At 40.6% G+C, this 26,322-nt stretch overlaps 1 protein-coding gene across 2 annotated transcripts in view; it reads left to right on the forward strand.

The window, feature by feature from the left end:
* The window catches only part of LOC131069413 (protein ORANGE, chloroplastic), a 123,582-nt gene that overhangs the window by 34,513 nt on the left and 62,747 nt on the right, over nt 1-26,322 (forward strand). For both annotated transcript variants that reach the window (XM_058004827.2, XM_058004825.2), the window contains exons 3-5: nt 4,830-4,946; nt 5,093-5,179; nt 6,222-6,298. In XM_058004827.2, coding sequence (XP_057860810.1) covers nt 4,830-4,946; nt 5,093-5,179; nt 6,222-6,298 — 281 coding nt within the window. The remainder of the gene's footprint in view (nt 1-4,829; nt 4,947-5,092; nt 5,180-6,221; nt 6,299-26,322) is intronic.

Consider the following 26,322-nt stretch of genomic DNA (forward strand, 5'->3'; position numbering starts at 1 on the left):
AGGAGGTGGATCAAGCGACATCAAGGTATTCAAGATTAGTACGTGTTGACGTGGCTAAAATCGTATTGCTACAACTCTATCCGGTCAACGCAGAATAGAATTTACTCACTGAGTATCCTATCCTCTCTTGTATAAGGAATCCCTAATGCTGTTTTTAATTGATCAAAGGGGACAACCTCAAGGTTCCAACTATCAGTTCATGACTGCAGGATAACTCAATGGTTTGATTTGTTTTGCTAGGAGCACAAGGGGCCTTACGTTTACAACAAGTTGGTCTGCATCCTAAGATGCTGCGGGAAAAATAAATGCAAAAGGATAGGGTTAAGAGACCTAAAATTAACAAGACTGGTGTGCGAGTAGACGGATCCGACGTAACCAATCCCTGCTTGGCCAGAATAACTCACAACCTCACAAGAACGGTGCAATCTTCAAGGGGACTTAGAAGATTTTCATACTATAGGTGCATGCCTAAACACCCAATTTTGGCGCAGCTCAGACGGACACCTGCAATTGAACTAAGCACAATTTTAAAGGCTCAGACTAACCATACAACGGGATACACAATCAACATATCCCCAATGGTATGAACCCGAATCCATCAAATACCTAGACACCAGGAAGGATCTATCTAAACTTGCTGAAGGAAACCATGCAAACAAAAGAAAACCAAGATAACAAACACCAAATCAATGTCCATATATTGACTTCAGCTGTCATTACAACAATTTCTGCAATAGTTCTACTCTATTACTAAAAACTAACCTTCTACAAAAACTCTAACTATCTCTAACTATCTAACTCTAAAAAATCTAACTAGAATCTAACAATCTAACTCGTTCTAACCCCTAAAAAAATCTAACCCTTTACAATGAGAGGCATCCTGCCTTTTATAGATTTTACAAATTGAACCAGAGGCCAGTATTGACTGCATCCAACAGTCCTGATTTGCCTTCTAGAACTTGGCAGCCTTAACCCATGCCCATTTAATCCTCAGTTATCCTCCCAACCACATTCTCAACTACCTACAACTGTTTGGCTTTAATCTGGACAATCAAGTTGTTGGAAATAACTGACTTGTGTCCCCTCATTTTGAATTCATTAGACGGGGCCCATAGGCAGTCTTTTACATTTAAACAACTCAGTTTTTAAACTGATTTTCTCGAATTTCTTCCAGTAATATATTTTTGAGCTTGCACATTTTGAGTGTTCTTTCATTTTTCATCTTGTTGGTGGACTTTCACTTGTTGTTCAGGTGATGACGCACTTCTCCGTGCCTCGCTTCAACCCTGCGCTCTGTAGCGCGTTCTTCATTTCCTCTTCCGACGTCACTTGCGATCGCGTCTCCAATTTACGCTTCAAGCGCTCTAGCTTTCCCAGCGTCGTAGATCTTTAAACAATCAATTCCACTTTTAATAATCATTTTGAAAAAATTAAATAAATTAATTTAACAGTCATATTGAATTTAGGCGATGTCGGGTTTGGTTTGGCGAAAATGGAAGACGTTTGCTCTTTTTAAAAAAAATAATATCAATCACCCTTGTGCGAAATTAGGGTTTTAAGATTAAAATGCGCGACTTTAATTTTCTTTTGATGTGATTTCGATTTTAGGTTGAACATTGTGTCACTTAGAAATTCGGGCTCCTTTGATGTTTTGAGCGATTTTGGCCTTCTTGTTCATTGTTTTAGCTTTATTTGCTTAATTACCAAACTTTTAAAATGCCCCTCTCATTTTGATAAAATCAAGTATTTTAAGTGAAATGGGCAACTTTAATAGCAAAACTATCGAACCCCTTTTAAATGCCCTCTTTCTTAAGTATAAAATTTGGCCATTTTTACTTAAATGAGCGAATTTTTCTTTAGTTGTTTCTTGCACCTTATTGGAATTTGGCGATTCTATTAGAAATACACGATTCTATTATTTGCAAAATGGACAAAAATGCCGAATCTTTGCTTTTGGTTTGATTTTAATACTACCCTTGGCATATTTCAGCAAATTGAAGGCATTTTCGAGGGTTTAAACTCGGCCTCCTTGGACGGAATGAACGATTTTCTCCGCAAATCGCCCGACCTTTACTTTATTTGCAAACTTCGGGCTTTAAAAAAAACGTCGTGCCTCCCATACCAATTTTGGCCAAATCGCCTTCATTGTGTGATTACTTTTAGTGATTTTCGGCCTAAAAGCCAATTTTGTGAGCTTTTGAAATTTTGTTGATTTTCAGCCTCCAAGCTCCGTTTGCGAGATTTGCTGTTTTTCAGCCTTTTGGTCACTTTGGCGCGGTTTTGGAGAGTCGGGACTTTCACGGCCTTGAGAGGCACTTTGAGATTTTGCCTCCTTACTTTTACTTCGCACTTTGACCCTCTAAGCTGAATGCAGGAGACTTTCGGCGATTTGAGAGGGGTTTATTTCGGGCATTTAAGAGAAAATGTGCGATTTTAGTTCTCTTTCTTAACGCCCCTCCCCCCTTTCACTGTCTGAAAACAAATTTTGGGCCTTAGCGTCTAAATGTGAGATGTCTTTGTGTTCTATTTCTCGCGCTCTTCCTACGAACTTCGGATCTTTCCCCTAAAAGGTGCGATTTATTTAATTGTTGGAGCCTATGGACTTTCGGGATTTCACATGAAAATGGTGATTTTGTTTTGATTGCTTGATTTTGACTTAGGCTCTCAAAATGCCTAACTCCCTCTCTCACAGACAGGCAGATTGCAACAAAAAAACTTGGGGGTCCCTGTGAAGTAGGGCAATGTGTGCTTAACGCACAACAATATGCCATGGAGATGCTCCTACAACAAGTGAAGGCATTCAAGTCAAAGGCAAGGAAGGTCGAGATCAAGCATCAAGAGTGTGTATGCATATCAAGACCAAGGACTACTAGGGGGTAGGATGTTGAAGGTGAAATACATCATAAGGTCAAACTTTCCAAGTTAATGAAGAAAGAAGAGCGAATGTGATCAAGTAGATAGTTTCAGAAGAGTTAAGCAAAGTTAGAAAGTTGATTTGATCACCAAAGATGATGCAATTTGGGAATATGCCCCATCTTCATCATATTGAGCAGCTGGATAATGTTGAGTATCAAGAGATATTGCTCAACCACAAACACTTCTTTGTGATGACCTACAAGGTGCAAGCTGAGGTGGCATCCTATTGATCATCGACCACTCAAGTTGTGACAAGTCAGCATGTCTAAGTTCAGTGAACCTGACTCATCCAAGAATGGAGCAAGTGACACATGGCATTGCATCGAAGTTTGTTCAACATACCTAATGTCAGCACTTAGGACATGTGTCGAGTTTGTAATTATTTCATTGGTTGAAGGTAGCTAGTTGTAACTAACCCTAATTAGGGTTTTATTTTGTAATCTTGGTCATTGATCTTGAATCAATCTGAGCCATTGAATTGTAATGAGACCTCTATATAAGTCTCAGTTCTCTCATTTGTAAAGGTTAATAGTTAGCGAATAAAAGTAGTAGTAGTGTAGGAGGAGGAAACTCGAAGTTGTTGCTAAGACTTGTTGGAGTTAATACATGATTTTCATTGATGCATGGTGGACTTCTATGTGTTGTTTCTACATGTTGCATGTTTCTTGTTACTTCTCAAATTCAGATAAAGTTCATTGATTATAATGGAGAAATGCAATGGTATTTGATGGAATCCCGGTTCGCACCATTTCTAATTTTCTGATTGTAAGTTGTAGTGTATGGTTAGTCTGAACCTCATTAAGCACAAGTTCAATTGTGGATCTTCATTTATATTGCACTAGTCTTAGGTATTTGATGAATGCCTACAATATGAAAATCCTTCGTTACCCTGTGGAGATTGTATCAGTTTTGTGTAGTTGTTCTTGCATGGCGAAGTAAAGCTTGATTATGGAATCTGTCTATCAAAGCATCATCCTTTATTGTCATTGTCCTTAGGATTATATTAGCTTTCTTAACCTTTATCTCCTTTTATCTTTATTTCCGAAGTGAGTTAAGTAAGATTCCACATTCCAATTGTGTTCATAAACGTAAGTCCCTTTGTGATTAAGAACATTATCACATCATACATCACTGGGTCTATCCTGAGCATTAAAGTTGATTGTTCGCATTGTAAACCTTGGGGTCTTCTTGATTGATCACACTGTTTAGATTCAAGATTTCCTTGTTCAAGAGAGTGTAGGATACTCTGTATTCTATAATGTGTTTAAGGTGCTAAAAACCACATCAACATGTCATAGATGGTAGGAGACATATACCTTCCCTCTAAAGCAATAAATGATAGTTATCTAGGCCTCTCCAATGCCTTGTTTCAATTTTTTCAACATTTGAAACCTCATGGAACCTTGAGGAATGTGTATTTGGGGACTTCATAGTGTCTACATGGAAGGGATTCAAGATCAATAGAGAGTAAAATTTATAATACTGCAATCTTTTGTAACTTTTCCTACCTATCTCATTAATAAATGTTTATGCACTTCTTCTATTATCAACAATGCATTTCTGTATGTCATTGATTCAAAGTGGTATTTTTGATATGTTAACACTATGGTGGTTAAGCTAATATATTTGTGTTGTTTCTCTTATATCATTAAGTATCGTAAAGCCGAGTGCCTTTTGTGCTTTAGGTACTGTGTGAATGGAATTTTTTTTCTTTAATTTACTTCAAATGTTTGATAGGAAGTTTAATTAGAATATCTTGACTTCTTTATTATGTAATCTTAATTGTTAATAATAGTAAATTTATGAGATTGGTTTACTTGAATGAAGTTTTCCTTTGCTTCCCTGATCATGTATAGTATAACATGTCGAGACTCTATATTAATATCTTGGGTGGAATGCTGTGTTTGTTTTAGATTAGAAGACTTAGGATACAACAAAGGATAAAAAATGCTGAATTGGGCATCATGAACAGTGAAGTGGAAAATGAGATGCCTAATTTTCCATCTTTCATCCCTTTCCTTCCTCCTTTGGTGAGCTCAATTCCCACATGCCAATAATTACTGGTTTATAAAAGATTTTTAATCACTGTGATATTTTCACATCCTATCTAGAAAATCAAGAGATTGATTACAATTATGAATTCTAAGTTTTCTAACATATTGTCTTTTACATTTAGACCCCAGCAAATTTGAAGCTATATTATGCATCATGCTTCTCACTTATCACGGGAATCATTATATTTGGTGGCCTACTTGCACCCACTGTAAGTATTTGCATATGATGAAGTATTTTAGCTAATACTGACACCTTTTTGTTTAGTAAGGAATGGTTTGGTTAAATCATTGCATGGAAGTATTTATAGTGATGTTATAGAAAGAAGAATATAATTTTAAGTGACCAAATTGCAAAATCAGTGAATGGGACCAAAATATCAATGGTTATACATAATGCAATCTAATTATATTTTAAAGAAGCAGTGGAATGTGTTTTGGCAGCTCAAGAATGCTTAGAAATTTGTCATTTAAATATTTCCTTTATGAAACCATAGAGGGGCCTAGAAAAGAAAAGATAGTATTCTAATTTCTAATGTTCCAAGTGGACAAAAACTTGCCATGCCTTGGGCTATACCTATCTTTTATTGATAGAAGGAAAAAAACTATTTAGTCTCCTTGAATGATGAAAATAAACCAGTTGAACTAGATAGTAGATACAATAAAAGAATACTAGGTCCAAAGGTTGGTAGGTGCCTAAAGCAAATCACAAGTAGGTAAAATGAATGACTGGCTAAGAGTTGTTAAGTGTTACAAAACAAGTCCCCTCCAAATCCTCACATTTTCGGATGGGGATGTCTCCAGGACATGGGGACTTGGAGGGGACATCCCCCTGCTGCCCTGCTACTTATGTGTATAACCACTCTTTTGAAAATATGGGTTGGATTTCAACAGAAATGAAATGCGTATCAGCTTCCTTCCCAATTTCTGATCACCCAGATCCTAGAAAGGGCAAGGTCAGAGCATATGGTGTTCCGGATTACAAAGTAATAAAAACAAATTGCTGAAAGAAAGACATAAGGGGGCTAGCTGGCCAAACCACTTTTTATTCAGTAACTTTGTGATGCAGTAAAGATATTGATACAAAGGCATGATGATTAATTCTATTTTATAGTGAGCTAACAACCTTTAAGTGTAGTCTGAATTGTTTGGTGGGGCTTGCATTTTTATTTTCATTATCTTTGATAGTTATAGAGAAAATGCTTTTGTTGCATCATAAGCATGCTCTTACATTTGAACATATGTGGTGTTCAGCTTGAGCTCAAACTGGGTTTAGGTGGTACCACTTATGAAGATTTCATACGCAATGTGCATTTACCAATGCAGCTGAGGTATACAAAACTATTCTAACACACTGATTCAGTAGACTTAGTCAGTAATTTTAGATATGTTTTTGAATGATATATACAACCCATTTATGTGGCTAATGATTACATACACAATATGTTTGCCACTCTTGAATGTATCCATGTACATGTTGTGAGGCCTTTTACTGAAGGCAACACACGTTGTCTTTACTTTAAAAGGTTTATTAAGTTTATAATGAAGACTTTAATGCTTCCATCGATAAATGATGTAAATAGATGCTATTGTATTCATTTTGATCCCATTGTGATGAATCACAGTTGCTTGACAAAGTCCTTTATCTAAGATTATGTTGAAGGAAATCCATATGAAGCTATTAATTCTTATGGTCTAATTTCTAACTGTTTTGTGGCGTGTGAAGGTTAATTGTACTTACAGTTAAGGAAATAGAATTGATTTCATAAAGAAGTCTTAGCAAGTAAACAATTATCATCTCAAAGTTAGGGGAAGGAAATACAATTGATTTCATTAAGTCGTCTTTAATAAAAAATCAGTGAGGCCTAACAACCAGAAAGCATTCTCCGTTGCTTTCTTTTCCATCCACCATATGAAATTAATAACAAGATAGGAGCAGCTGCCATAGATGTAAATGTGCACATGCATGTGTGAATGATCTAGAATATATTCAAGAACATGTAAATCCAGCAGTATTGAGATGGCAAGTGAATCCTTGGGAGAAGGAAATTCAATAGATTAGAAAAAAAAATGAAGACTGTTGACAAGGATACTTGATAGAAAGAATCCAAAGAGTTAAACAAGAATCAGGCTGAATAAAAGACATTTATCTACAATGTTTGACAATTGTTTGCTTATTCTTTTGTAAGCCGTGCCATAGCTTTTAGATTTTTCCATTGGTGGCCAACATTGTATGCCTGCATAACTTTACATCTTGCTCATCTTCCGTTTGTTTTAGTAATAGAGCCAATATTAGTCTCTAGATGTGCCCCTGATATTTTGTAAGCAATGTTTTTTCTCTGGCTCTAATTTAGCTACAGTTCATTATGCAAGATGAAAAAAGTTATGTATGTTTGTAATTACTGTATTAATAGTCAGATCCTCTATTTTGAAATCCTAGCAAAAGTCATCTTGGCAATGACTTATCTTCTCCATGTTGACTAGTAACTATGCATCTGAAATAACTTTGGCTTGCTTATTAGATAGATTATTATCTTACCATTGCACACATGTAAACTTTGAGGAAAACATGTTCTTTGGGCTCTGCTAGGGTTTAATATGTTAGGTTTGTGTATTTTGTCACAATGTAGATTCCTGATCTACGCAGGATAGATATTTTGTTCTCTAAATTTATCAAGCACTAATAGAGTATACTTACCATCCCTTGGGTGGTGTGAATGTTCATTGAATGCTTGTTTACACATCACAAACATTTATTAATATAGTTGTGCATACTGGAGCTGGTTTAGAGTCTAGACCATGGTTCCTGTTATCACAAAAGCTTGCACCCTTGCTAAGCTATCAACTCAGCAACCTCGTGAAACATGGAAACAACCCCGAAGTGTGGGACCTTGCGCGAGGGGGGTTGAATCTCCGAAGAAGGCCGGCTTCCTTCTCGATCTAGGTGCAACTTCAAAACTGATTTCTAAACCTATCCTAACAGCTTGCAGAGGAAATGGAAGAGAGAATTGCTTAAAATGAAAGGAGGTGATGCACCAAGAAGAGATAGTTCCTCTCCCTACCGAAATGACACAAAGAATTAACTGAAACACCCAGGAAATGCACAAACTTCAATTGTATAAGTTTTTACAATATGTGTGTGGAGGTTAGAATTTGCTAAGTGTCAAGAGGGGAGAAGGATTCCCACAAGTCACACTCAGAAAACAAGCTAACACAACGTACATGTGAAAGAAAATCACAAACATACACTTATAATGGAGGTAAGAACACATACACAACATGAATAAGTTGAAAAAAGGCAATAATGGTGATCTTCAATTAATTCAAGGTCAAAAGCCAATCTTACAGTTACAGAAATGCAAAAAAGATTACAAGTCTTCAAGAGAAGAGAAGAGCATAAGAAAGCTCAAGGCAGCAGGGAGAGAACTCTTTACAATGAGGCCTAACAACCTTAAATAGAAAAATGGGTTACAATGGTGATCATGGCCCCTGCATGTCAATCTAAAAGTGCACCTGAATTGAGAAGGAAGAAGGGGGTGGAGGGAACCTTAGAACCTTGGGGTTCCGGGGTTCCGACAAAGGTAAGGGAAGGGAACTTCGGAACCTCGGGGTTCCGAAGTTCTAGGATAGAGAGGGAAAGGGTTAAAGAGGGAAGGGGAACTTCGGAACCTCGGGGTTCCAGAGTTCCGGGCAAAGGAGAAGCTTAAGAGAAGAGGCGAAGGAAAGGAAGGCTAGGAACTTCGGAGCCTCGGGGTTCCGGAGTTCTGAAGAGAGAGAGAAAAGGGACAAGGAACTTTGGAACCTCAAGGTTCCGGAGTTTTGGGGGAAAAGAGAGAAGGGCTAAGAAGAGGAGGGGCTAAGCTAGGGAAAGAACTTCGGAACCTCAAGGTTCTGGAGTTCCGGAGAAACTGGAGAAAAGCTAAGGGAAGGAAGGGAACTTCGGAACCTTGGGGTTCCGGAGTTCCAGAGAAGGAAAGAAAGAGGCTAAGGCAAAGAACTTCGGAACCTCGGGGTTCCAGAGTTCTGGGGAAGAAAAGGGGGCCTAGGAACTTCCGACAAGGCAACACTTCAAACCATGATTGCTTTTCTCCTTGATCAACTGGGGTAGCGCTGGTCCATGGAACATATCTCTGATCAGTTCTCACTTATGGACCAAAGGTGTCATAAAATGACAACATTTTTGGTGATTTCTGCGGGATGCTTGCCTGCTAAGCATGAAGTCCAGAAGCCTTGAGCAATCCGTTGGGCACTGAGTCATGAAAAGACCCAAAACATGTGTGCGCCATCACTTGGAGGAAACTGAAAACTAGAGCGCACACCCTCTTAAGGAGGATGCGGCATGTGCATAAGCACTTATGAAAGCAAAACAACTTCTAGTCTAATATTTACATAGTCATCAACGCCCTCTTCAGAAACAGGGCTTGAGATGAATCCCATTCATTGGGATTGGAAGAACTTCGCCATCAAGCTTGGAGAGATGAAATGCATTGGCCTCCTTACAACTAGTGATGACATATGGGCCACTCCAGATAGCATCAAACTTAGAGTGTCGCCTAGCTTTGGCTCTGTCTGCATCCCACTTGAAAACTAGATCTCCTTCTCTGAAGACCCTATTAGTTGCCTTTTTGTCAAAAACTTTCTTGACCTGCCCTTGATGAGTCTCAAGTGTATGCATAGCTTTACTTCTAACCTCCTCTAGCTCCATCAGCTCTGCTAGCCTTACTGTCATGGCATCATTCTATGTTAATTCCAGCTGATGTGCTAGTTCAAGAGAGGGTAACTCCAGGGAAGTTGGGAGTCTTGCTTCCCTCCCATATAATAGCATGAAAGGGGAGTTACCAATCGCCCTCTTGGGTGTGATCCTGTTAGCCCATAAGGCTGTCCTCAACTTAATGTGCCATGCCCTCTGATTGTCTTCAATTGTCTTTTTAATTATCCTGATGAGGTCCTTGTTGGAAGATTCAGCTAAGCCATTACCCTGAGGGTAATAGTTGGATGATGTCTTCAAGTATACACCATGCTTAACTGCCCAAGAACTGATTTGGGTTCCAACCAATGCCCTGGCATTGTTTGATATGATGGTGGAGGGGACACCGAATCTTGTCACGATTCCCTCAAGGAATTCCAACACTGAGGCCTCAATGTCATCCCTCAATGCAACTGCCTCTGTCCACCTAGTGGAGTAATTTGTTGCGGCCAAGATCCACTTATGGCCAGCACTAGAAGGTGGGTTTATCATGCCAATGAAGTCTAAACCCCATTGGGCGAACGGTTGATTTGCTTGGATGGGGTGAAGAGGTAGGGCAACTAGTCTTTGCTTCCTTCTCAATTTAGGTGCAGGTGTTGAACCAATTCAACACTTCAAAACTTACTCCTTAGCCTATCCTAACAACTTGCAGAGGAAAACGAAAGAGAGAAATGCTTAAAATGAAAGGAGGTGATGCACCAAGATAAGAGATTGTTTCTCTCCCTACCCGAAATGAAATAAAGAATCAACTGAAATACCCAGGAGATGCACAACTTTAGTTGTATGAATGACCCCAATGCATGTATGGAGGTTAGAATTCGTTGAATTTCAAGAGTGGAGAAGGATTCCCACAAGTCACACTTAGAAATAAATTAACACAGTGTATATGAGAGAAGAGCCACAAATCATACACCTATGATGAAGGTAAGGAAACGTACATGACATGCATAAGTTGAAGGAAGGCAAGAATAGTAATTTCAATTCATTCAAAGGCCAATGGCCAAACTTACAGTTGGAGAGTTGCAAGATAAATACAGGAGAAGTGAAAGAGCATAAAATAGCTCAAGCCAGCAGGGAGAGAACCCTTTATAGTGAGGCTTAACAACCTTTATATAGAAAATTGGTTGCATAAGAGAGATCATGACCCTTGTGTGTGTAGGAAAATGTTAGTCTGGGAGTGCAAGGAAGTGCATGCACGTGGCTTTTTGTACATGCAAGCAACCTAGCCATACCTGAAAATGCAACCCTAAGAAGGGTGGATTTCCTGACATTCCAAAGTTAGAGCATGCAGACATGACATAAGTTACCACAACAAGCATGGCCCTGTACCTCTTTTGATGGAAATCCTGCCAAAATCATTAAATGAACCCCTGTAGCTCCACAAAAGAAGGTGCACAAGTCACCAAAGTTGTCGGAGCATTTAAAGCTTTGAGTGTTGATCACGCCATCCAAAAGTGTTGCAAGCTAGAAGGAATTCCAAGGACTTCGGAAACTCGGGTTCCCGAAGTGGGGAACACAAGGAAAGAACTTCGGAACCTCGACGTTTCGGAGTTCCAGGAAGGAGAAAGGGTAGGCAGCAAGGAACTTCGGAACCTCGGGGTTTTGGAGTTCCGGGAAAGGAAAAAGCCAAGGGGAGGAACTTCAGATTCTCACGGTTTCGGAGTTTCGGAGTAAAGAAAGGGAAGGCCAAGGAAGGAAGGGTTCCGAAGTTCCAGGGAAGGGAAGAAGACTAGGAGGGGACTTCAGAACCTTGGGGTTCCGGAGAAGGCAAGGGAAAGGAACTTTGGAAACTCGAGGTTTCGGAGTTTCCGAGAACAGAAGAGGATGGGGAAGGAAAGGGAGGAACTTTTGAACCTTGGGGTTTAGGAGTTCCGAGAAGGAGAAAGGAGAGGTAGCAAAGGGAAGGAACTCTGTAACCTCGGGGTTCTGGAGTTCTGGGGAAGGGAAGAAGAACCTAAGAAAAAAGAGGAACCTCGGGGTTTCGAAGTTCCGTGAAGGAGAAAGGAGAGGCAGTAAAGGGAAGGAACTTCAGAGCCTCGGGGTTTTGGAGCTCCGGGGAAGGGAAAAAGAAGCTAAGGAAAAGACTTCCTCCAGACAAGACAACACTTCACAATTCCTAATTCCATTGCTCTTCTCCCTGATCAACTGGGGCAGCGCCGATCTATGGATCGTATCTCTGATTGGTTCTCTCTGATGGACCAAGGGTGTCATAAAATGACAACATTTTTGACGATTTCTACAAGATGCTTGCCTGCTAAGCATGAAGTTCAGAAACCTTGAGCATCCATTGGGCACTGAGTCATTGAAAAGACCCAAAACATGTGTGCCCCATCACTTGGAGGAAAACTTGAAACTAGAGCGCACACCCTCTTAAGGAGAATGCGGCAGGTGCACAAGCACTTATGAAAGCAAAACAACTTCTAGTCTAATATTTACATAGTCATCAACACCCTCTTAAGAAGCAGGGCTTGAGATGAATCCCATTCATTGGGATTGGGAGAACTTCGTCATCAAGCTTGGAGAGATGAAATGCATTGGCCTCTTTGCAACTACTGATAACATATGGATCACTCCAGATAACATCAAATCTGGAGTGTCACCTAGCTTTGGCTCTGTCTGCATCCCACTTGAGAACTAGATCTCCCTCTTTGAAGATCCTATTAGTCACCTTTTTGTCAAAAACTTTCTTGACCTGTTCTTGATGAGTCTCAAGTGTATGCGTAGCCTGACTTCTAACCTCCTCCAGCTCCATCAGCTCAGCTAGCCTTACCGTCATGGCATCATTCTCTGTCAACTCCAGCTGATGTGCTAGTTCAAGAGAGGGTAACTCCAGGGAAGTTGGGAGTCTGGCTTCCTTCCCATATACTAGCATGAAAGGGGAGTTACCGATCGCCCTCTTGGGTGTGATCTTGTCAGCCCATAAGGCTGTCCTCAACTTAGTATGCCATGCCCTCTGATTGTCTTCGATCGCCCTTTTGATTATCCTGATGAGGTTCTTGTTGGAAGATTCAACTAAGCCATTACCCTGAGGGTAATAATTGGATGACGTCTTCAAGTATACACCATGCTTCACTGCCCAAGAACTGATCTGGGTTCCAACAAATGCCTTGGCATTGTCTGATATGATGGTGGAGGGGACACCGAATCTTGTCACAATTCCATCAAGGAATTCCAACATTGAGGCCTCATTGGCATCCCTCAATGCAATTGCCTTTGTCCACCTAGTGAAGTAATTTGTTGTGGCCAAGATCCACTTATTGCCAGCATTAGAAGGTGGATTTATCATGCCAATGAAGTCTAAACCCCATTGTGCAAATGGTTGATCTTCTTGGATGGGGTGAAGAGGTAGGGTAGCTAGTCTTTTCTTTCCAGAGAAGAGAGCACATTTCTTGCAAATCTTCACCCATCTATGTGAGTAATTGAATAAGTATGGCCAGTAATAACTAGCCCTCATTGTTTTGATAGTTGTAGTCCTTGCAGAGAAGTGGCCCCCTGAAGAGCCATCATGAAATTCTTCTAACAATCTGTTGACTTGATTTTGCTCGATACATCTTAGCAAGACTCCATTGGAGTCTTTTCGAGCCATCCACTAAGACATAGGAGATGGACTGCAACCTGAAATGCCTTCTTTTGGTTCTGTCCAGACCTTGGGGGTATCTACCTTCCATTAAGAAGGTGGTCATGTCACTTACCCAATTGGATTGATTGTTGTTGCGAGTTGGTTGATCCTCTTGTAACACAAGGGCGACCTCTGAAGTAGTCTCAGAAGATGAGACAAGCTGTTCACATAGGCCCTTGCCTCTTACAAGCTTGGTGATCTTGATGTTGATGTCGTATTCCATGACCTTGGTTATCCACCCAACCCTCTTCTCGCTAATGTCCTTGTTTAGAAGGAAATCCTTGACACTTGCACGTGGCACTAAGAGCTGGATCCTGTTGTTAGATAACATGTGTTTGAACTTTTTTAATGCCCTTACAACAATGAGGACTTGCTTCTTTACATAGCTATACTTAAGCTCATAGTCCTTTAACCCCTCACTAAAGAAAGCAATAGGTTGCTCCAAATTATCATCGTTCAGCTATGTTAGGACAGCTGAGATGCTGGATTCTCCTCCGAAGGTATAGAGGATAAAATCCCTTTCATAGTTAGGATTGACAAGGGTAGGGGCTTGAGCAATTGCTTGTTTAATCTCTTCAAAACTGACCCTTCCCTCCTTGGTCCAACTGAAAGCCAAATTTTTCTTCAACATGGAGGTGAGAGGTTTTACCATGGTGGCAAGGTTGGGAATGTGTAATGTCCCCTTCTCTGTAGTGATTAGTTTTGTTGGCCGTTTGCCTAGTTCGGAGGCCCTTAGGCTACTTGGGAGCAAAAATTAGGGTTTCCTATTTTCTAGGAGAATTCTTTGGTGTTTTTAGGGGGTATATGTGGGAGTTTGACAGTTTGGATTCTGGATTCCTTCTGGTTTTTCAGAGAGCTTCAGGATGGCTCGACATGCATCTGCATCGAGTGACTTTTTCCAAACTTACTATTTTTAGTAAGTGCGACGACTGCTCAAAATGTGGTTAAAATCACTTTGGAAACACTTACTATTTTTAGCAGTTCTATTTTTAGTAGGATGTCAGTAGGCTTGTTCAGATGGCTATTTTTGACAAGTCAGTTTGAGTAGTTGGTCTTCCAACATTTTTTGGTGCTATTCTTGGCAAGGATTCTGCAGTTCAGCTCAGTGGCTATTTTTGGCAGTATTATTTTGGTAGGATCCTGTATTCACTCAGATGATTATTTTTAGCAGTTCAGTTTAGAGCCCCAACTCAGTTCAGTTTTGGTGATTTCCAACACTTCAATCTCCGGCTCAATTTGGCAATAATCAATATTTGAGGAGAAGCTATTTTAAAAATATTAATACCTTAGGCATGAGGTATTAATATTTGATTATTATATGGATGGACGACTTAGGAAGGGAGGAAATATTAATTTTATCCTAAGTCTATTTGGGTGAAATTTGCATGACTTCAAGGGGGTCGTCGTGGTGTTAATAATTAAATTATAACTCAAGGCAAATGGGGCGATTTTCTAAGTATATTGCCTTAGTAATACTTTTTATTTGGAAGTCATAGTTGGGCGCCCACTTTACACTTTATTTTATGACACTTATATTTATTAAAAAGGGCAATTTTGGGTGAATGTGAATTGGGTGAACTTGTGCAAGGAAATGAAATGAAATGCAATGCTAAATGTGGATGAAATGGAATGGCATTTGGTTTGGGCGTATTTGGAGTGCATTTGAATTTGAATTTGGCTAGCAAAAAGTTATAAATAAGTGACTTGGGCGCTCATTTTGGTATCTCAGACAATTTACACTGTTATGCTGTCGGATTGACTCCAGACAATCTTCGAGGGTGAATACCTCCTAGGGCTCTTGATAGACTTCGAGTGTGAGATATCACTCCTAGCTGTGATTGGATCTTTTGAATGTGTGGTTCGATTTTAGTGTGCATTTTCAGATTTTCAGTGTGGTGTGGATTTTAGTGTTGCTGGTTTTTGGTGTGGCTGTAGCACGTTTTAGTTCATAAATCTCAGTTCGTGTGTCAGATCATTCTGGGTAGTGGCTCGTTCTCTTCCTATGCCACAGGCGATCAAGTCTGTAAGTTTGTAGAGCTTAATGTTGAGTATTTAATGTTTAAATGCAAATCGTACTTCTTTCCTAGCCGTACTATGATGACCTGCCTGGGAAAGCGTGCATAAATTCATTTGGGGGTTTTGGGTGCAGTTTGTTGGTTCTAATCTCATTGTCTGTCTTGTATCTCTCATTTGCATCTATTTGGGGGTCATTTCGTTGAGTGTGAATAGAGTTACGAGCATTTTTGTGAGTTTCTAGGCTGCTGGTCTGTGTGTTTGCAGCGCATGGGTTGCATATCAAAATCTGAAAAATTGTTAGTTTGGAGTGTTTCCTTGTGTGGAGTTGGTTTTAGTGTGTGTGGGTTCTTTGGAGTGTGTTTAGAGATAATTTGAGTGCGTGGGGAGTGATTTAGAAGTGTTTGTGAGGATTTTAATGTTGCTGGTCTGTATTTCCAGCTTGTTGTTCATTCATATCAGATTTAGTTTTTTGAGGTTGAAGGTGGTTTTCAGGTGTGTGAGTCTATTGGTGTGGTGTGAAGAGGCTTGGTAATAAGTTGCAGCTGTTAGTTTGGGTTTTGGCATTTGAATATCCATGATGAATCATATTGTAATGCTTGTTAGTAGTACTAACAACAATTTATTTGAACTCTCTTAGTCCCACTGCATAAGTGGAAGAGGCTGGCCTTGACAATGATTCTAGTAATTTTGTAATCCATGTTTGCATTGTAAAGCCGATTAGTAGTACTAACAACTATATACTTGGATTGTTGTTCTTTGGCCCATTGCATAAGTGGAAGAGGCTGGCTTGCCGCCTTCTTATCTATTGTAATTATGTCCTCCCGCTGAATAAGCAGTTGAGTTGATTGTAATCTCATTTTCAGTCCTCCCGCTGAATAAGCGGTGGAGTTGATTGCTATTTCATTTTTAATCCTCCCGTTGCGTAAGCGGTAGAGTGATTGCTCTTCAGTTTCTTGCATCATCCTTGGCTGGTTAACCACCAAGTGATTTTTAATATTCTCCATATCCTGCTGAAAAGTGGAAGGGGCTGGCTTGCCGCCCAAGCATTGTATTATTTCCACTTATTTGAAGCTAACGATCCCCTCAACACCGTATGCTCTCACCTTCCCATATTGGGCACTTGGTGATCAAAAAGTGGAAGGGTTACAATTTCAGCATTATTGTAACTTCATTTCCTAACCTTAACAGGTTCTTGTTGTGATTGTAACTGGAAAAAAACTGAAAAACATTGTGGGGATATTATAGAATGAACCTCCTCACAAAGTTGATCCTACCAAGGAAACTTTGCAATCCCTTCTTGTGACTGGGGAGTAGGAGAGAAAGAATAGCCTCCACTCGCTCTAGATCAATGGTCAAGCCCTCCTTGGATACAATGTGTCCTAGCAATCTTCCTTGATCAGTAGCAAATACACACCAGCTAGGGTTCAAGGATACACCATACTCCTTGCATTTCATGAACACCTGCTCAAGATGACCAAGATTGTTAGCTGCATGCTTCGAATAAACAGTTATGTCATTTATGTATACAAGCACAAACTTTGCTAATACATCCTTGAAAGCCATGTCCATTGCTCTTTGATACGTGGCACCTGCATTGTGTTGTGCATATAGCACACACACCCCGTCCGTGACAAGGGACCCCCCACTGCTTGGAGAGAAGAAGAGGGAGGCGTTTAAGCAAGGTAGATGACAACTGCACTTTCAAACCTGACCTCTGCAAATGCCTCCTAAAGCCCGAAATCCATTAAGAGGGGGGGATTTAAATAAAGTTAAAAGTTGCTCAAAGAAGCCCAAATGCCTGAATTTGTTGTGTAAACCAAGTAAGGTGACAATGATGAAATTGTGAGTCTTCTTCCAAATCGGCCTCTAGGGCCGAAAAGCACAAAGACCTACAAAATCGCATAGAATCATTAATTAGCCCGAAATTGCCATGAAAGGGCATTTGAACGAAAAATGAAAATCGCGCAAAAGGTCCTTAGAGGCCGAAAATGAGACCAAGTCTTGCAAATCGGCTTAAAAGGTCGAGTTTCTCCTTGGCTTGCAAAATGATTCGAGGGCCGAGTGTATATTTTATCCTGAGCACCCGAAATTTGGAGAAAGTTGACATTTTGACATATTTTGAAAGTCGCCCAAGGCGAAATCACGTTTTTCACCTAAGTAGCCGAAAATAGCTAATGAATCCAAATCGTGCGAAGGGGGTCATTTGCTCGAAAATTGTCTAAGTTCAAAATCGCGTAGAATCTCCCAACAGGCCGATAAACCCTTAACAGACCGAAACATGATCTCCAAGTTCGCGAAAATGGCCCATTTGAGCCGAAAACGAAAAGACTAAATCGCACAAATATAGCTTATTAGCCAAATAGTTCAAAACGCGTAGAGGGGTCTTCATTAAGCTGAAAATTTCGAAGGCTTAAAAGTCTCACAAAATCGACTTTTGGGCCGAAAAAGACTCCAGGAATCAAATCGTACAAAATGACTTCTTAGGCCGAAAAACTTAAGAGGTGAGAATCGCACGACTAGAGCTAGGTTAAGAAAATCGCACATTCTAGTTTTCCAACCTGAAATTGAGAAAGGAGAAAAATAAGGCGTGTAAATCGAGTCTCTCAAAAGTCTCATAAGACCCGAATTTCACAAAGAAGATAAAGTAAATCCTAAAGTGACATCTCTCAACTTGCCTAAAGGTCTCGAAATTCGAATGAGGAGGCAAAAAAAACGTAAGTGTCAAAATAAATCGTGCTCAAAAGACCAAATTAGGCCGAAAATCATTAGGTCGGAAATGCGTCTAAGAATTCTACAAAATGCATTGACAACCCGAAATTTCAAGAAAGCCGTTATAACTTAGAAAAATTAAATCTCTCAAAAGTGCCTAATTTGGCCGAATTTGACTTAGAGGGCATTCACAAACTTCTCGCATTTCGCTCAAATTGCCCAAAATTCCAAAGAATGAGCATCTCACAAGTATTTGATTCACACACTCCCTCATTTAGCTGAAATAATAAAATAGACTAAAGTCGTGCAATTCCCCCAAATTGGCCGAAATTAGGAGGCTAAGGAAATTCGGCAATTTAATCAATTTTGTGAGAAATAGAAACAAGGTGAAAATCACACATTTTGACCACTATAGCCGATTTCATGTCAAAGGATTAGGTGTTCAAAACGAAGAAGCCCGACGTCGCGTAAAATTTAATATGATTGTTAAGTTAATTTATTTAGTTTTTCAAAATGATTATTAAAGTGGAATTCATTGTTTGCAGATTGGCAACGTCGAGAGAGGCTAAGGTGTCGACCTAAAACGCAAGGTGAAGACCTGATCGCGGTCGACACCGAGGAGCTAAAGTGACAACTTAACACAAGATCAAAGCCAGGCGGTGGAAGATGGAGAAAAAGATGCATGAGCGCGAGATCGGAACCAAGCATTGGGAAGCGTGCTGTTGGACTCCAAGTTGAAGTCCACCACCGAGACCAAAGACCGAAGAACATTCAGAATGCAACAAGTATGCATTCTCGAGAAATGCACAACTGGATTTAATTCTAGAAGTTCTGTTTCTGAAAACTGAAATTGTTTAATGTAAAGCTGCCTGTGGGCCCCATCTAATGAATTAAAAGTGAGGGGACATAGGTCAGCTATTTCCAACTACCGGATAGACCCAAAATTGAATCCAAACAGTGATAGGTAGTTGAGATAGTGGTTGGGAAGATATATGAGAATTGAGTGGGCATGGGTTAAAGTTGCCATGCTTTTGGAAGGCAGATTGCAACCCCTGGATGCAGTCGATCCTGGCTTCTGATTCAATATGTAAATTCTATAAAAGGCAGGATGCCTCTCATTGTAAAGGGTTAGACTCTAGTTAGACTGTTAGAAAGTTAGATTTTTAGGCAGTTAGATTGTTAGATTTCAGTTAGAATAGGTTAGATTGTAGAAGGTTAAATTTTAGTAGTAGCATAGAGATGTTGCAGAAATTGTTGTAATGGTAGCTGAAGCAAATATATGAACATTGAAATATGGTGTTTATTGTCTTTGTTTTCTTCTGTTTGCATGGTTTCTTTCAGCAATTTAGATAGATCTTTCCTTTCGGGTGTGCAGGTATTTGATGGATTTGGGCTCATACCATTGAGGATATACTGATTGTATGTTCTTGTGTATGGTTAACCTGAGCCTTTAAGTGTTTAGTTCAATTGCAGGTGTCCGTCTGAGCTGCGCCAAAATAGGGTGCTTAGCCATTCTCCTGCAGTTTGAAAATCTTCCAAGTCCCCTTGAAGATTGCATTGTTCCTGCGAGGTTGTGAGTTATTCTAGCCAAGCAGGTCTACCCGCATACCAGCTTGGTTAATTTTACGTTTCCTAAACCCTTCTCTTTGCTTTTATTTTTCAGTTTGAAAATCAGATATAGACCAACTTGTTGCAAAACGTAAGGCCCCTTGTGCTCCCAGCAAAACACATTGACTGTTGAGCTATCCTGCAGTCAAGTCTTGACAACCAAAACATTGAGGTCATGCCCACATGATCAAACCAAATAGCATTAGGGATTTCCTTATTTCAAGAGAGGATAGTGTTGTGCGTATTGCACACACCCCTACTTCAAGGGACCCCTGAGTTTTTGCAATCTGCCGAAAGGAGAAGAGGAGGATTAAATGCGCAATACAGGCTTTAAGCTAAAAATCTGTCAAATCTTCAAACCGCCTTCCAAGCCCAAAAGGTGAGATCGTTTGAGGGGAAAATCGGCTCATAGGCCGAAATTCGCAAAGTTATGATCCAGGCCGAAAAAGGTTTCAGTTCACCAAAATCGTCTTAGGAGCTAGAATCGCGAGAATGACTTAAGCTTTCAAAACGAAAATGAAGGAGCAAACTTAAACTTACAAAATGAGCATTCAAGCCGAAAAGCTCGACAGATGAAATTCGGGCAAAACGGGGTCAAATACCCGAAAACTTAAGCTTTTCCCAAAACTCGCAATACAAGTTCTTGGCCTGAAAATGATCAGAAGGGTAAATCATGCAGAGTTGCTCTCCAGGCCGAAAAACCACTTAAACTCTCAATTTCGGCCTTTAGACCCATAATGCAAGCTCACATCTCACAAATCTCCTTCATAGGCCGAAGTTGGCTTTCAGAGTTCCTACTTAGGCCGAAAAACGTAAGAATGATTCAAAATCGCGCCAAATAAGTTAGAATGCCAAAATTGGCTAAGGGAGTCCAAGTCGCGGAAAACGTTGTTTTAGGCCGAGACTTCATAATTGCGCCAAACACTTCAGAGATATGAGCTTTTGAGAGAAGAAATCGCGCAAAATGATGAATAGCCCGAAGTTTGAGAGGGGCGTGTAAAAGAGGCTTTAAACGTTGTCTCTCACTTCAGCTTAATGGCCTGAAAAGCTTAAGAGAAGTCGTTTTAACTCCAAAGGGCTTCCATCGCGCGTTATACTTCAATTCGCTGAAAAAGTGAAAAGCAAGTTCAAATTCCCAAAGTCGGCTAATGAGCCGAAAAAGTGAAAATGTTTGAAGTCTTACAAATTGGCTCTAAAAGCCGAAAATTAGTCAAGGCTCATTTGGCTGAAGAACACCAAGGAGTTCAAATATCGCGAAGTCCTCAATGAGCCGAAAATGACAGAGGGAAGAGCTCACAAAACCAGCTTCTAGGCCGAAATTGGCTAAAACTCCAAATCACACATTTAAGATAAAGTAGTCAGGTTTCTAAGTTCACAAATATCTTGAAAATGCTGAATTTCATCTAGGACGACCAAGGGGGCCCGAAAATCTCACATTTCGGCCCAAAGGCCTGAAGTTTGCATAAAGACGTTCAACTAAAAAGAAAGTTCGCTCATATCACTTCATGGCCAAGATGATAAACTCGGAAAAGGCTTCAAAGGGCCGAGATTCGCCAAATCAATCCCTGGAAGCCAAAATCTCACATTTTAGGTGAAGCGTTCAAAATTGGACATGTTTCTTAAACAGGCTTCAACTTAGAAACATCCCGCAGGTCACCTCTCAGGCTTGAATTTTGTTTAAATTTCGAGAGCAAATCAAGACGAAGGCCCGAATTTCACGAGAAGCATTTAAAAGATACATCTCACAAAGAGCTTCTCAAGCCCGTACTCCATTGAGGCAAAGCCCCGACATTGCCTAAGATAAATTTAAGGTTTGTTAAATTAATTTAATTAATTTTTCAATTGATTTATTATAGTGAAATTGATTGTTTGTAGGTCGAAGGCATTGTCGGGAAGAACCAGGAGAAAGCTTGAAACTCAAATTGAAGAGGGATCGCAATCAAAGCCAGGAGCAAAGATGCAACACAGGATCAAAGGGATGAAGCATTGGGAAGCGTGCTACGCCACCACCTGTACAACAAGCTAAAGTCCACCACCGGGACCAAAGATCGAAGAACATTCAGAATGCAACAAGTCTATGCATTCCTGAGAAATACACAACTGGATTTAATTCCAGGAATTCAGTTTTAAGAACCAAAACTGTTTTATTGTAAAACTACCGGTGGGACCCACTCAAGATATTTTAGAACAGAGGGGACACATGTTAGTTATGTTCAACTACCAGATAAACCTAAATTAAAGCCAAATAGTGGTAGGCAGTTGAGATAGTGGTTGGGTGGATGACTGAGAGTTTAATAGACATGGGTTAAATCTGCCAGCTTCTGGAAGGCAGATTGCAGTCCTTGGATGCAGTCAATCCTAGCCACCAGTTTAGAATTGTAAAATCTATAAAAAGCAGGATGCCTTTCATTGTGAAGGGTTAGAATTTTGTGGTTAGAGAGTTTTGTAGTTAGGTTTTAGAGTTAGAATAGGTTAGATTTTAGGAATAGCATAGAGATGCTGCAGAAATTGTTGTAATAGGTAGCTGGAATCAATATATAGACATTGATTTGGTGTTTATCATCTTGTTTTCATTCTGTTTGCATGGTTTCTTTCAGCTGGTTAATTTTAGAGTGCAGGGATTTTAATGGTGAAGTGTAGAGGGGTATTTGATGCATTTCTGGTTCATACCATTGGGGGTCTGCTGATTGTAGGTCACCGTGCATGGTTAGTCTAAATCCAAACTGTGCTTAGTTCAACTGCAGGTGTTCGTCTTAGGCTGCGCCAGAATTGGGTGCCTAAAACGAGTGTCTCTGGTTTGAAAATCCTTCGTCCCTTGGAGCTTGCACCGTTCTTGTCTAGTTGTGAGGGTGTCTCTGGCGAAACAAGGATTGGTTTATCGAAATCTGTCTACTCGTTGCATCAACTGTTATCATCCTTGTCCTTAGGTTTCTTTAACCCTTCCCTTTTGATTTTATTTTGCAGTCCGAAAATCGCAGCAGACCAGCTTGTTGCAAAACGTAAATCCCCTTGTGCTCCCAACAAATCACATCAATCACTGAGTAATCCTGCAGTCAAGACCTGGCAACCGAAACCTTGAGGTCATCCCCCATTGATCAATTTAAAATAGCATTAGGGATTTCCTTATCTCAAGAGAGGATAGGATACTTAGCGAGTACATTCTATTCTGCGTTGGCCGGATGGAGTCGTAGCAATGCGATTTTAGCCACGTAAACATATAGGATACTCAGCGAGATCATTCTATTCTGTGTTGGCCGGATAGAGTTGCAGTGATGCGACTTTAGCCACATCAACACATTGGTTAGCCCAAAAGGCATTTTACAATAAGCATAGGTACCCCACTTAGTAGTAAATGCAGTCTTGTATTGGTCTGATTCTTGGACTAAAATTTGATTGTAGCTTGAATACGCATCCAAGGATGAAAATCTTTCTGAGCTATTGACCTTTTGGAGAATTTGCTCCATGGAGGGAAGGGTATAATGATCCTTGAGGGAGAGGCTCTATTGAGGTCCTTAAAGTCTACACTTAGTCTGATTTCCCCATTCTTCTTCCTTACAGGGATGAGGTTGGCCATCGAAGAGGAGTGCTTGATAGGGAAGATGATATTGGCTTCTATGAGCTTGGTTAACTCCTTCCTCATTAGTGGCTCAATCTTGGGGTTTATTGGCCTTTGCTTTTGTCTAACTGGCTTTGCATCCGGGTTTAGCTCTATAGTATGTTGGGCTAAGCTAGGGTCAAAACCCTTCAAGTCTTCATAGGTCCAAGCAACTATGTCATCATATTTTTGACAAAGCTTAACAAAAGCCTCTTGTTCGGTTGAGGAACATACCTTGCCCAAGTTTAGAGACCTACCCTCGGCAACAACAACTGGCTTGTAATCACCCCTCTTTGCAGCTAGGTTCATCTTCTTCTTTAACTGATCATCCATGTGGAAAATGCCCTCCAAGGTAATTAGGTCTTTGGGCAACTTGTTGGAGTTGAGTTGCATGATTTGATCTCCATACTGGTCTTGCAGCTTAGACTGATTTTTAGCAGAAAATTCTGCTTCATTTTGCAAGAAGTTGACAATTTGCTAATCACTTTCGAACACTTGCCAATTTACCTGATTGTCTGGGACAGCAAGCCTCACAACAAGCCTGATGTGTTGTTCCTTCTCATTTGCAACATGCGCTGGTATGTCGAATTGAGCACCAACTGCTGCAAGCCTATCGACATGCTTGTTTTGACCTCTAGGAATATTCTGTATGTTGAAGGCTTCGAATCCTTCAATCAAATCCCAAACCCTGTGTTTGTATGATTTGAGTAGGTTGCTCTTTGTTATGCTTCGAGCTCGGATGTGCTTAACAACCAACTCACTATCTCCAAATACTTGCAAAGATCTGATCTTTCTACTTTGTGCAAGTTGGAGACCTTGGATCAAGGCTTCATACTCGGCGACATTGTTGGTGCAATCAAACTGAAGCCTAAAAGAGAAGAAATATTTCTCTTGTTTAGGAGAAACAAGCATCACATTGGCACCTGCAACGTTCTTGTTTCTTGAACCATCAAAAAACTTGCTCCTTAACCCCTCTGAATCTCCTTGTGTCTTGATGAGGTTAGGGATAGGAGTATCCTCTTCATGGATACAATAGGTGCCAAGCCCAGTCTCTTCAGTCTCAGCTAATGGATCAAACTAAAAAGCATTGGCCCATTCATATAGAAAACAATTAGGGACCTCTTGCAAAAGAGTAGCAGGCTCGTAGACAGTACACTCCTCCCGCTCTTCATGCAAAGTGCAATTCATGTTTATATGGCTGGGGGTGTAGGGCTCAATGTGGTTTTGCGCAATGGGCTCTGCCCTTATGGTAACCTTGGTACCATACCTTGTTCGAAATAACATGTGGGACCAATCAGAAGACAGGTACCCACCTATCTTGGCAGTGAAGTCTCTAGACAGGCAGATGGCAAAGAAGGCAGGGAGGTCGATGATTGATACGTCTTGCAAGATAGTGCAACCAAGGCATGCATGCAAGGTTAACTTCAAATTTTTAACAACCCCAACTGTCTTAATAGAAGTGCCATCCAATTGGACCACCCCTTTAGTCACAGGTTCATATTCTATGCCAAGAAGATCAACTACCTTCTTAGGCATGACTGAGCTACTAGCCCTCGAATCTATCATGCAGTTGTGAACTTAGTTATCTCCTATGATTAAAGAGAGATAGAAGGGGGGAGGCTTGCTGATCTTGCTTGAATCTTCTTCCTCCTTAGGTTGCACCAAACTGGTGGAGACTGCCTTCCTGTCAACTGCTGCCTCATCACCTGACTGGTTGATGTCTTCAATGCTTTGTTGAGCAAATCCCTTTGAGATGGGATGGAAAGGGCCTCCCACATAGTGAGATTGAGGTTGGCCTTCTTCATCTGATCAACTATGTTGAAAGGAACACCGACTGATTTTAGAGGCCTCTTTGAGGCTGCAAGGTCTACCTTTTCTCTTTGGACAACTTGGGCCTCCTCCTGCCCCTTGCTCCCTTGCATGGTATTTTGGCTTGTATCATGGACAACTACAATGGGTGTTGGAGCTTGGGCTGATGATGAAGGTGAGGCAACTTCCATGGCTCTCTTCTTTGACCTTGTATATTGTAGCATAGATTCACCATTTGTTTAATTCAAACCACAAAATTCTGCCTCCTGCCAATTGACAAAGGTAGAATCACCTTGCAAGTAAGCCTGAGTGCCAACACTAGGCTGATTTGGGTCATATTGCTGGCCAAAGGTGGTTGGCTCATCCTACACTACTAAGGCTTGGACAAACGCTCCATTTTGGCATGCACCTTGGTTGTGTGGCTGATTGCAACGTTGACACCAACCCTGCTCTTGGGTGAGGTTATTTTGTATTGGAACTAATGCTTTTGAGTTGCTTGCAGCTGTGGGGTTCACACTATTCAAAGGCCCGACGTTGCTCCATTGGTTTTGCCCTTGAAAGGGTGGCCTATTCTGTTGATAGTTCTGATTTTGTGCTTGATAAGGCCTACTATGCTGGGCTTGCTGCCTCTTTAGTGTCACCAACTCATTGCTAAAATTTTGCGATAGAGCCTTGACCTCATGGAGCTCATTGGAGGATGTAGAGGGTGTGGGTGATTGTCCTGTGCACGCTATGGGGATAGGAGCCAAGGTGGGTTGTTGAGTAGGAGCTTCTGGGAAGAGAGCTTTAACTTTTTTTGAAGATTTTTTGGCCTAAATGGGAGTTCTGTGAGCTTTGCACTTTGTATTATGGCCATTTAGGCCGATTTTGCCCTTTGTTTTGGATTTCGGCCAAAGCAAGTGAATGACGCGATTTATAATGAGCATTAACGTTTTCGGCCATTGAGGATACATCGTGTGATTTCGTCTAAAGTTCGCTTTTGGTCTATGAGTTATTTTTGTGAGCTTTGGAGAGTTTTTTGGCTTGATAGGCAAAATTGCACGAATTAGCCCCCCACATTTTATTTCGGCTCACAAAGGGATTTGACTAATTTCGGGTTTCTAGGAGGCATTTGTGCCTTCCCTGTTTGAATTTCGGCCTTTGGGGCCGATTTGTCAATCTCGAACTCTCATTTTGTCCTTCTAGGCCGATTTTAACTTCATTTAAATTCCCCCTGAATTGATGGACTTCGGGCTTTGGGAGGCATTTGCAA

This window comes from Cryptomeria japonica, chromosome 10 (assembly GCF_030272615.1).
Source record: "Cryptomeria japonica chromosome 10, Sugi_1.0, whole genome shotgun sequence".
Classification (NCBI taxonomy): domain Eukaryota; kingdom Viridiplantae; phylum Streptophyta; class Pinopsida; order Cupressales; family Cupressaceae; genus Cryptomeria; species Cryptomeria japonica.